This window comes from Peromyscus eremicus, chromosome 1 (genome assembly GCF_949786415.1).
Source record: "Peromyscus eremicus chromosome 1, PerEre_H2_v1, whole genome shotgun sequence".
Lineage (NCBI taxonomy): Eukaryota > Metazoa > Chordata > Mammalia > Rodentia > Cricetidae > Peromyscus > Peromyscus eremicus.
Genome location: NC_081416.1, coordinates 3,736,188 through 3,748,248, shown reverse-complemented (window position 1 = coordinate 3,748,248; position 12,061 = coordinate 3,736,188). Strand labels below are relative to the sequence as shown.

The 12,061-nt window shown below is 39.8% G+C and overlaps 1 protein-coding gene across 1 annotated transcript in view; it reads left to right on the top strand.

Moving 5' to 3' along the window:
- Window positions 1–12,061, top strand: part of Atrnl1 (attractin like 1) — a 582,942-nt gene that overhangs the window by 143,916 nt on the left and 426,965 nt on the right. Inside the window, exon 21 of the mRNA XM_059256021.1 lies at window positions 3,511–3,563. Within this exon, the coding sequence (XP_059112004.1) occupies window positions 3,511–3,563 (53 nt within the window). The remainder of the gene's footprint in view (window positions 1–3,510; window positions 3,564–12,061) is intronic.

Genomic DNA, 12,061 nt, shown 5'->3' with positions numbered 1-12,061 from the left:
CATAAATTCACACACCTATGGACATTTGATTTTTGACAAAGAAGCCAGAAATACACACTGGAAATAGAAAGCATCCTCAACAAATGTTGCTGGCATAACTGGATGTTGATATGTAGAAGAATGCATGTACATACATATTTGTCACCCTGCACAAACAGTGGCTCAATGACCTCAACATAAAACCAGATACACTGAACCTAACAGAAGAGAAAGTGAGGAATAGCCTTGAACTCACTGACACAGGAGACAATTTCCTGAACAGAACACTGATAGTGTAGACACTAAGATTAAGAATTAATAAATGGGACCTCATGAAACTGCAAAGCTCCCACATGGCAAAGGACACCATCAGTCAGCCAAAGCAGCTGTCTACAGAATGGGAAAAGATTGTTATCAACTCCATATCCAATAGAGGACTAATATCCAAAATATATAAAGAACTCAAGAAATTGGATATCAAAAAAACAAATAATCCAATTAAAAATGGGGTACAGATCAAAACAGAATTCTCAATAGAGGAATCTCAAATGGCTGTTCAGTACATTTTTAACTTTTGAATGGGGATAATAAAGATAAAGTCATCATTTTGAAAACAATTATTTGCTATATAGTGGTTATATTGGAAGATGCTTTTATTGGGAAACAGAGATAGTTATTTAAATAAGCAAACTGATTAAATTAGTGTGTGGTATTAGTAAGCAAAATTGATATAAGTTTTCGCTAAAGTACCTTTCATGCTTTAGTATTATACTCATCACAGTGAAACACACAGTTTTCTTGTATTTAATGATCTAAAATAACCAAGAATCATTTCTTCTAAGGACAAATTTATTTGAATGAGCAGCTTCCAAGGACCCATTGCATCAATATCAAAATGCTCAGTAGATGTATTAATTATTCTTTATGACTTCGGAGAAGGGACTCGCTGAGACTGAAGAAGGTCTGAGCACAGTCTGCTTGGGTTGGACTTTGAGGAAGGAGTAATGTTTTTCTGAATAAAGAAGACAGTGGGTAGAGTGGAAGTAGCACCAGGAACAACAAAGACATAAAAACGAACATGGTCCTAGCATTTCCAGTGTCTGCTCATGGATGTGGAGATGGAGAGAATATTGTCCTCCCCCTTGTTAACTGACTAAGAAAAGCCTCGTTAAAACACAGATCCTTGTAAATTGGTTAAAGAAAGGAAAGCTTTGTGAAATACAAATCCTTGAGTTAATTGAAACTCAACCACAGGTAAATGATGATAAAAGAAAGAAATAAAAGAAAGAAGAGGCAAGAGCCTGTAGACAGACATGCAGCAGCAGTTTTGGCTTCCATGGGATGAATTAGATAGACTAGTGGATAGGCTGGTAGAGGTTCTTTTTTTCCACTCTTGATGGTTTGGAGCTTTGAGAGCAGTAGGAATTGATAGAATTTGTGATGGCCTCCTTTCAGAGATACCCTCAAACCTCCTATATTGATCCTACAGGTTTGTAACAGGATAAAGCAGAGATGATTAAAATTTTTTTTTCTTCTTCAAAGACAGGCTGTCACTGTGTAGCCCTGGCTGGCCTGGAACTCAGTGTGTATACCAGACTAGTTTAGAACTCAACAGAGACTCTGTGTTTTCTGACTTCCTCCGTGTGGAGAGTAAAGGCGTGAGCTTCCACACTCAGCTTGAAAGTGGGAAAGATTTGAAGGCAGCATTCGATGTGCTGTAAGCTGTGGAAGTGATGACAGCCTTGTTGGGCAAAGCATGAATATTGTGATTAAAATATGTATATCTTGCTCCCAACTTCAAATGAATGATAGATGAAGTAGCCAACTAACAAAACATAAAACAATCTGTTTAAATGGATGCAAAGTGGTCCTGTTGTCATGGTAATGACAGTTGTCAGCCCAACCTTTTCCCAAGATAATTGATACTGAAAAATGGTAACTTTAAAACAGAAGTAACTGTTGAACTCAAGAGACAGTTCTCCGTAGACAGACAGCCAATAAACACTTCGCAAAGCATTAGCCTCCTTAGCCCCCAGGAAAATGGAAGAGTCCAGCTCACTGCAGTCAATGTGGCTATCATCAGAGAAACTCATGATGACAAATGCTGGCAAGGGTGGGAGTGTAAACTTGTGTAGCTATGAAGGAAATTGGTAAGGAAGTTCCTCATAAAACTACCATTAGAGCTGTCGTATAGCCCAGCTGTTCTGTTCTTGGGTGTGTACTTGAAGGACTAAGTTACTCAGCCTGCCACATGGATGTACACTATTCATAACATCTAGGAAATGGAACAGCCCAGATGAGTGGATAAATAAAGTGACACATGTACACAATGGAATTTTATGCAGTCATAAAAAACAATGAAATCACAGCATTTTAAGGAAAATAGATACAACTAGAAATCTTTATGTCTAGTGAAATAAGCCAGACTCAAAAAGACAAAAGTTCCTTGGACTATCTTATGTGTGGTACCTAATTTTAAATTATATGTATGTGTGTATATTTATATGTCAAGTATAAGGTTATTAGTTTTCTTGATGATTGCAAAGCTAGTTCGTCATTTCTTCCCAAGTGCAACCAGGTGATGGAAGATTGTTAATGCCAAAATGGGTGGTTAGTGCTCAGCCCGAGAGGGGAGAGAACAATTCCAGAGTCATTCAAGGACTGAACTGAGGTTGTCAGGCCGCCCACAGTGCCAGGTTGCAGGCCCAGGAGAGGGGGTTGTCCTTTGTTTTCTGCTTTGTTGTTGAGGCTGTCTGCTGTCACTCCCTGTGAACGATCTTCTGTTGGGTGACCCCATCCTAGGTACTTGCTGTTCACAGCGGCTCTAGACAAGGAACGTCATGGTGAGAGTTCACAATTGGATGACTGTCAGTTGGCACTAAATGCCAAGATTCTGATGGGAATGTGATCTCACAGCATGTGTGAGCACACGTAAAGGATGTGCCATGGCCCAGGCCATTATGGGAGGGGTCACCCCTGTGATGGTGGTCCTGGTTTCTGTAAGGGAGCAGACTGAGCAAGCCAGGGGAAGCAAGCTAGTAAGCAGCACCCCTCCATGGACTCTTCATCAGCTTTTGCCTCCAGGTTCTAGTCCTGCTTGAGTTCCTGTCCTGACTTCCTTCCATGATGAATAGGGAACTGGAAGTGTAAGCCAAATAAACCCTTTCCTCCCCAAGTTGCTTTGACCATGGTGTTTAGTCATAGCAACTAAGACCGTCAGCCACTTTGACATGGACGTTGATGTCCTTGTTCAGCTCATATTGAGCAGTCATTTTGATGACTTTATGGGTGAAGCAGTTGACATTAGGAGGAGACTCCCCTGCTTACAGCTGCTCTGGTCAGTCTGTTAGAGGCTGTCATGTGTGCTGCTGTTCTTATCTTTCACACACGTTTTCTATTCACTCATGCTTATTTATCCTTAGGATTTCTGCAGTCAATTACTGTGGAAGTTTATTTTTAAAAATTCAATATATAATATAGTTTTAATATATTTACATTATTTAGTAGTAAATAACTTTCATGTTTTTACAGATGTGACTCTGAAAATCGCTATGTTGGTAATCCACTTCGGGGGACATGCTATTGTAAGTATTTGTGTGTTTTCATTTATAGTAATTGATTTATATTGTTAGTTTCAGGTAAATGAATAGCTATGGTTTCATTACTATTTTAGTTACTTTGTTCCACATATTTTATTTTATTTAAAATTTTTTTGAGATTATAATTACAAAATTTTTATCCTTTATATTTTTAAAATTTTATACTTCTATAATCTTTTGCTATGAAAGGTAATCTGTATTTGCAATATTCTCTTAACAGTGTTTGGTGTGTTTTTCCTACTCTAACTAGTAAAATAAATATAAATAAATTGAAATTGTTCATGTCCTGAACATGAACAAAAGGTGGGGTTCAAATAAACGTCTATAATTTTAATGTATTTTTAAAATTTTGAAGAAATAAAATTTTATGATAGACTATTTACAAGGAACAGTTTTGATCTTTCTCCAAATCTGCACTGATTTTCTGTCAACAGTTACTGCATTTGATTGTTTAGCTTTATACAGTCAGGTGAATTATTTCCAAAATGGTTGTATTGTCAGGTTCTTGCCATGAATCTATTGAGATTTTCAGTTCTTCTGTATCTCTCAACATGATTTTACAGTTAGCTTTTTTAATTCTAGCTATTCTGGTAGTTTTGTAATGAAATCTAATTGTTTTTTTTTTTCATTCATTACTAACAATATCAATAATCTTTTTTAAATAATTTATTTTTATTTTATACACATTGGTGTTTGTCTGCATGTATGTCTATGCGAGGGTGTCAGATACCCTGGAACAGGAGATACAGACAGTTGTGAGCTGCCATGTTGGTGCTGGGAATTGAATCCGGGTTCTCTAGAAGAACAGCCAGTGCTCTTTTTTTTTTTTTTTGGTTTTTTCGAGACAGGGTTTCTCTGTGTAGCTTTGTGCCTTTCCTGGAACTCGCTTTGGAGACCAGGCTGGCCTCGAACTCACAGAGATCCACCTGCCTCTGCCTCCCGAGTGCTGGGATTAAAGGCGTGCACCTCCACCGCCCGGCTGAGCCAGTGCTCTTAACTGCTGAGCTACCTCTTCAGCCCCCAATATTGACAATCTTTTAACACATAAATGTCATATGTATGTTACTTGTTGAAGTGCTTAACATTTTTTCTTTTTTTTTTTTTAATTAAGATGTTTTCTATTCATTTTACATATCAACCACAGATTCCCCTGTCCTCCCTCCTCCCACCCCCCAGCCTTTCCCCACAACCTACCTCCCATTCCCACCTCCTCCAAGGCAAGGTCTCCCATGGGGAGTCAGCAGAGCCTGGTCCATTCAGTTGAGGCAGGTCCAAGCCCCTCCTCCCTGCACCAAGTGTCCCACCATAGGCACTAGGCTCCAAAAAACCAGCTCATGCACTAGGAACAGGTCCTGATCCCACTGCCTGGAGGCCTCCCAAACAGTTCAAGCTAAACAACTGTCTCGCTTATTAACATTTTTTCTTAATGATTTATTTTCATGATTGTTTTATTTTCTTTCTATTGCTGTGTCAAACACCATGACCAAAAGCAGCTTGGGGAGGGAAGGGTTTATCTCAGCTCACACCTCTCAGGCCACACTGAGGGAAGTCAGGGCAGCAGCTCAGGACAGGAACCTGGAGGCGGGAACTGAAGCAGAGCACGTGGAGGAGGCTGCTCACTGCTTGCTCTCTACAGGGCTTGCTCAGTCTGCCTTGTATACAACCCTGGATCAGTGCTACAGGTGGCACCGCCCACAGTGGGTGGGGCACTCTCATATCAATCATTAATCAAGAAATGCCCCACAGACTTGCCAAAGAGCCACTCCAATGGAGGCATTTTCTCAGTTGAGGTTTCTTCTTTCCAGAAGACTTTAGCTAATGTCAAGTTTACCAAAACCAAACAAACATGCCAGCAAGCAAACCGACTACCAGGACAATGGTATTTTGTTTTAAAGGCCCATTATTCTACATAGAAGTCCTGTAGCACATGTTTAGTTGGCAAACATTATTTCTTAGTTTATGATTTGTCTAAATCCCTTTTAAAGCATGTGCCATCATGTCTGGATATGTCTTACTCCTAAAAAGTAGTTTTCTCAAAAGGTAACTTTTTTTTTTTTCCTGGAGCTGAGGACCGAACCCAGGGCCTTGTGCTTGCTAGGCAAGCGCTCTACCACTGAGCTAAATCCCCAACCCCTAGAAAGGTAACTTTTTTGTAAATTTTTTTTTCATACAATATATTTTGATTATGCTTTCCTGTCTCCAGCTCCTCCTGTATCCTCCCTACCTCCCTACCTACCCAACTTCATGTTAGTTCCCTTTTCTCTCAAAAAATACCAAAACAAACCCAAAATCAAAACAAAGAACAAAAGCAATAAGACAAAGAAAAAAAATATCCAAAACGAAAAGCCCCCAACAAAAAACAAGAGGCGTTTGTTTTGTGTCTTCAACTACTCCAGGGCAGGCTTTAGGGTGTGATTGAGATGCTGTGTCTCCACCTACTCCAGGGCGGGCTCCAAGGTGTGGTTGAGATGCCCAGTGACACTCCATTGGAGAAAGTGACTTTCCTTTCCCAGCTGGTATCAATTACAAAGTGGTGGGACTTTGTGTCCACTTCCCCTGCTCAGTGCTGGGGTTTTAAAACAACATTGAGATTTTATCTCAACACCAGTCAGAATGGCCAAGATTAACATTGGCAGCACATGCTCTTGATGGTGGGTAGGGGCACTTATTTGTTGCTGATAGAAGTGTGCAAACTGGTACAGCCACTGTGGAAATCAGTGTGGAGGTTCCTCGGGAAGCTGAGAACCCATCTACACCAAGATCCAGCTGTACCACTTTTGGGCATATACCCCAAAGGACCTTACTACAGGGACACTTTATCATCCTTGTTCAGTCAGCTCTGTTCATAATGACCATTGAAAGCAGCCTAGATGTCCATCACCTGATGAATGGATAATGAAAATGTGATGTATTTACCCGATGGGATGTTATTCAGCTGTTAAGAATAATTAAAGTTTCAAGTAAATGGATAGAGCTTGGAACAATCATCCCAAGTGAGGTAATCCAGACCAGGAAAGACAAATTCAGCATGTTCAAGCCAGATGAAATGCATTTTTGAATTTAAATGTACCTCTACTTACAAATTTGGATTTCTGAGACATGTCTATAAAAACACTTCTTTGGAATTTTGCTGAGTTTATAGGTGAATTTTGGAGAATTTACATTTTAACTATAGTAAGTCTTTTTACTTATGGAAATGGCATCTTTTTCTTTTTAAATTTTCTTTCATTTACCTTAGAGATATTTTATGGTTTTAATTGTGTATGTCTTCCACCCTTCCTTCCTTCCTTCCTTCCTTCCTTCCTTCCTTCCTTCCTTCCTTCCTTCCTTCCTTCCTTCCTTCCTTCCTTCCTTCTTCTTTCTTTCTTTCTTTCTTTCTTTCTTTCTTTCTTTCTTTCTTTCTTTCTTTCTTTCTTTTGTTCTGCCTGTCTGTCTGATTTACCCCTGTGCTGGCTAGTTTTGTCTACTCCACACAAGCTAGAGCCAACTGACAGATAGGTGGGGGCCTCAACTGAGGAAGTGCCTCCTTTAGATTGTGCTGCAGGCAAGCTTGTAGGGCATTTCCTTAATTAGTCCTCTGTGGTGGAGCATCCAGGTCATTGTGGATGCAACCACCCTTGGACTGTGGTCTTGGGTTCTATAAAAAAGCAGGCTGAGCATACCAGAGCCAGTAAGCAGCTCCCCTCCATGGTATCTGCATCAGCTCCTGTCTCCAAGATCCTGCTGTTCTGAAATCCTTCTTCCATGTGGACTACAATGTGAAAGTGTAAGCAAAACAAACCCTTTCCTCCTCAAGCTGGTTTTGGTCGTGGTGTTTATCACATCAATAGAAATCCTGACTAAGACAATCCCTGTGCATTTTGTTCTGAAATTACTGTGACTGTCTTATTTCTTTTACCCTTGTGTATAAATATAATTGATTTTTATGTTTGTTTACATCCTTTAGTTCTGGTACCCTTTAGCGTATTCCGTCAGAACTTCTTTCAACAATACTGTCTTCTGTATGTAATAAGTTGTGGTTCTTCCTTTTGAGTTCCGATTCCTTTTCATTATTTTTCTTGTTCTCATTGCAGTAGCTTTTAGTCTTTGAAACTGTGTGGCAAAGATGTAGTGAGCATCGAGGTGTATATTCTTGTCTTGTTCTAGATTTCAGAAGGAAAACAGACTTTTCCCATGAAAAAAATAACTTAGCTGACTTGATCATCTTAAGGGAATTCCTTTTATTCTAATTTAGCTGAATTTTTTTTAGGAAGACACATTTGTTGCCCCCCTCCCCCATCGATTTAGATGACGACGATAAGAATATATCTTTTACTTTGTCAATACGGTGAGCTTAGTTTTATGAATCAATGAATAACATGCAATTAGATTGATTTGCCACCTTTGTCCTTTTAGAAATTGATGGGTTAATTAGATTGTTCCTCAGTTCTCACTTTTTGGAGACATGCTGTTGTGAACATTCATCTAGTCCGTGCGTGAACAGATATTTTCTTTTCTGGGGCAAATGCCTACAAGTAAAATGTATGTGTTAAGCCAGATGTGATGGCACATGCCTGTAATCCCAGCGTTGGGAGGCTGAGGCAGGAGGATAGCCAGTTTGAGACCAACCTGGGCTCCATAGCGAGACCTGGGTTTTTGCAGAACAGGTGAGCAAGCACAGAGGCAAACACACAGACGCAAGCCAGCAGTGAGCCGCGGCCGCAGGCAAGCTGTATTCACTTCTGAAGGAGCTGCCGGCCGTGCCCCAGGGCGGTGCCCTGCTCTTTATTCTCCTGTGTGCTGTCTCTGTGTGCTGTGCCATAAGAATGACTACAGACGGGAGTGTTTACATTATTTTAAAATATTCTTTGTTATCAAATTATACCGTTTCCTGTCTTAGGGAGTTATAAAATGTGCTTCTGAATGCATTTATTTATCCTCTATAGTTCATTACTGGATTTTCTAATGTTAAACTTTTTGTTCTGGAGTAAATTACACTTTCAAGGAATATTACTTCAATATTGCAGACTGTTACCTCTTTATCGTTACCTTAGGATTACTGAAATGTTAGTGAATATAGCCTGTCTTTCTTTTTTTCTTTTTTCTTTTTTTTTTTTGGTTTTTCGAGACATGTTTTCTCTGTGTAGCTTTGCGCCTTTCCTGGAACTCACACTGTAGCCCAAGCTGGTCTCGAACTCACAGAGATCCGCCTGGCTCTGCCTCCATCCAGCTAGTCTGTCTTTCTTGTACATTATTTTCTACCTAAATATCCTTGATTATATTTTATTTATTTTTATATGCATATTTTTGTTTTGTGGGATTAGATTTTATGAAGGAATTTTAAACATTGCTTTTTTTTTAAAGCAATAATAATGAAAATATTATGTGAGCTTTTTGTCCTTTTGGTTGTGAGCCTAGCTTTTAATGGCTGAGCTATGTCCTTAGCACTTTGTGAACTTTTTCGCAAAGTGTAGTCATTTAATCTCTATCTCTGGTTGTGGTGCTTTTAAATTGTTACTTTAAAAGACATTTATGTACTTACTTATTTATCTGTTTTACATAATCCATCTTTAGTTTTGCTCATCCTTCAGACTTTGTTTTCCAGCTCATCCATCAGCTTTCCATTTTCAAGTATCTTTTTTATGACTTGAACTGGCGACCCATGTTCTGTTGCTGGCCTTGTCTCAGTGTTTTGTTGCTGCTTTGCCACATTTGGTATAAGGTTTTCTTTTTAGCATTATTTTTTCCATAATTTGTGATTTCAGTTTTTATTTTTATGTGATTTTCTAAGTTTCTAAATAAGTACATTTTTATATTTTTCTAATTTTATTGACAATGCAGAAACATTCCAAATCTTTTTTTTTTTTTTTTTTTTCCTTCGAGACAGGGTTTCTCTGTGTAGCTTTGTGCCTTTCCTTGAACTCACTTGGTAGTCCAGGCTGGCCTCGAACTCACAGAGATCCGCCTGGCTCTGCCTCCCGAGTGCTGGGATTAAAGGCGTGCGCCACCACCGCCCGGCCCCAAATCTTTTTTTATTTAAGAATTTTTTTTTTATTATTTTTTCATACCAACCACAGACCCTCCTCTCATCCCTCCTCCTGCTCTCCCCCATCCTCCCCTTCCTCTCCTCTGAAAGGGTAAGGCCTTCCATGGGGAGTCAGCAAAGCCTGGTACATTCAGTTGAGGCAGGACCAAGCCCCTCCCCGCTGCATCAAGGGTGAGCAAGGCATCACACCATAGGTTATGGGGTCCAAAAAGCCAGCTCATGCACCAGGGGTAGATCCTGATCACACTGCCAGGGGCCCCTCAAACAGACCAAGCTATACAACTGTTTCCCGTATGCAGAGGGCCTAGTCTAGTCCCATGCAGGTTCCACAGCTATTGGTCTAAAGTTCATGAGTTCCCACGAGCTTGGTTTAGTTGTCTCTGTAGATTTCCCCATCATGATCTTGATGCCTCTTCTTTCTCTTTGACTGGACTCCTGGAGCTCAGCCTGGTGCTTGGCTGTGGATCTCTGCATCTGCTTCCATGACTTACTGGATAAAGGCTCTATGATATGACATTTAGGGTGTTCACCAATCTGATTACTGGGGTAGGCTAGTTCAGGCACCCTCTCCTCACTTGGCAGTGTTTGGAAATGTTTTGTTTTCCCAGCTGGAGGAGGGCAATAGTTAGAGGATAGTTAGTGACTAGAGGCAGGCTGAGGTTCTGCCTACCAGTCTCTAGGGCTCAGATGCCTTGTTCAGAACCAGGAATCATCAGGTGCAGATAGCAACCTGAGGCTAAGAATCCCTGGTTTAGAGGCTTAGTCAGGTTCAGATTTGGGTGGACAAGAACATTTTCGAGTTGTGTCTTCATCTCGAGTACATGCAGCATGTGTGGTTGGAACTGTCCTTGTTCTTAGCAGACATGGCTGATCAGTGTGCCGATTCTAGTTAATTCTAGTTATCAAGATTGCACAAAGCTCTTTGTTCCAAATCCACCTTCATTTCTCAGTTGTAATACTTAAGTAACAACAAATTGATTCTCACACTTGAGGATGTCACCACTGCTGGAGTTCACAGTCCTTGCTTCATCTTTATTCTCCCTTGGTTGATTGTTTTACCAATATGTAGATGTAACCGTCTTATTAAATAAGAAACACAGAGCCAATGCAGAGATGAAAGCCCAAGAGGTCAGAGCTAAAAACCTTACCCTTCACTGCTGCTGCTGCCTCTTCAGCAAGAGACCTACTTCCTATCTGTTTGTCTTTTTTATAGACTTTCTATTCTGCCTTCTCATTGGTTGTAAACCCAACCACATGACCTCCTCGTCACTGCCTGTCTGTACAGACCTCCATACTGTACAAGTCTCCATGCTGGCTGTATCCTTGAACACACAGAGATCCGCCTAGCTCTGCCTCCCAAGAGCTGGGATTAAAGGCGTGCACCACCACTGCCTAGCTTCTGCGATGGCTTGCTATTAGCTCTGACCCCCAGGCAACTTTATTAACATACAAATAAAATCACATTTCAGTACAATTAAAATATCACCATACATTGTGTGCATTATTTTGTTCTAAATTTTATCCTGAGTATCTCTCAAGACGATGGTTTTTAGTGTGTTTTGAACTTATAGATTCATATGTGTACAGCACTCTTCAGTTGCAATCAGTGGCTTTCCTAGATCTTTCTGTATTTCTTAGTTTTTATTTTAAATAGACTATTTTTGTTGCCTATTTTTCTTAATTAGAAATTATTCTTTTATTATTTTTGTTTGTTTTCTAGACAGGGTTTCTCTGTGTAGTTTTGGTGCCTGTCCTGGATCTCGCTTTGTAGCCCAGGCTGGCCTCGAACTCACAGAGATCTGCCTGGCTCTGCCTAATGAGTGCTGGGATTAAAGGCGTGCACCAACACTGCCAGCCTTTTACTATTTTTGTATAGACTTTATATATACCAAATATTGACTAGTTACAATTATTAACATATTATATAGCTTATATTCCATTCATTATAAATTTTAAATATATTAATGCTTGAGCCATTTATGTTGAAAACTAAGATAACTTTTCTTTTAGATCAGTGCTGTCTAATATAAATATAACTTGAGTCATGCAAAAGCAAATGGAAATAGGTAAAATCAATTTAAATAAAATATTTAACTCAACATATCTAAAATATTTTCAATATGAAATGTAGTCAATATTTAAAGCGCATCCATGAAATATCTATATTCTTTCCTTTTGTGCTAAGTGTGCAGTTATAAACTTATATTCTAGTTTTCCGCTATGTAATCTGAGCTGCTCCCAAACTCCTTATCCCTGCCTTACCAGAGCACTGGGATGCCCTGGTCCCACTTGGTCACCCTTTAATTACTCGTTAGCCACAGAGACTGTTTTATTAGAGATTTTCTCATGTTGGACAGGCAGTGTTGGAGAAACTGTCCTCACACACTAGGTGGCAGTGTTGCCATTGTTAGCGCACCTTAGAGCGAGGGAACTTTGAAAGGAAATGGGGTGTAACTGG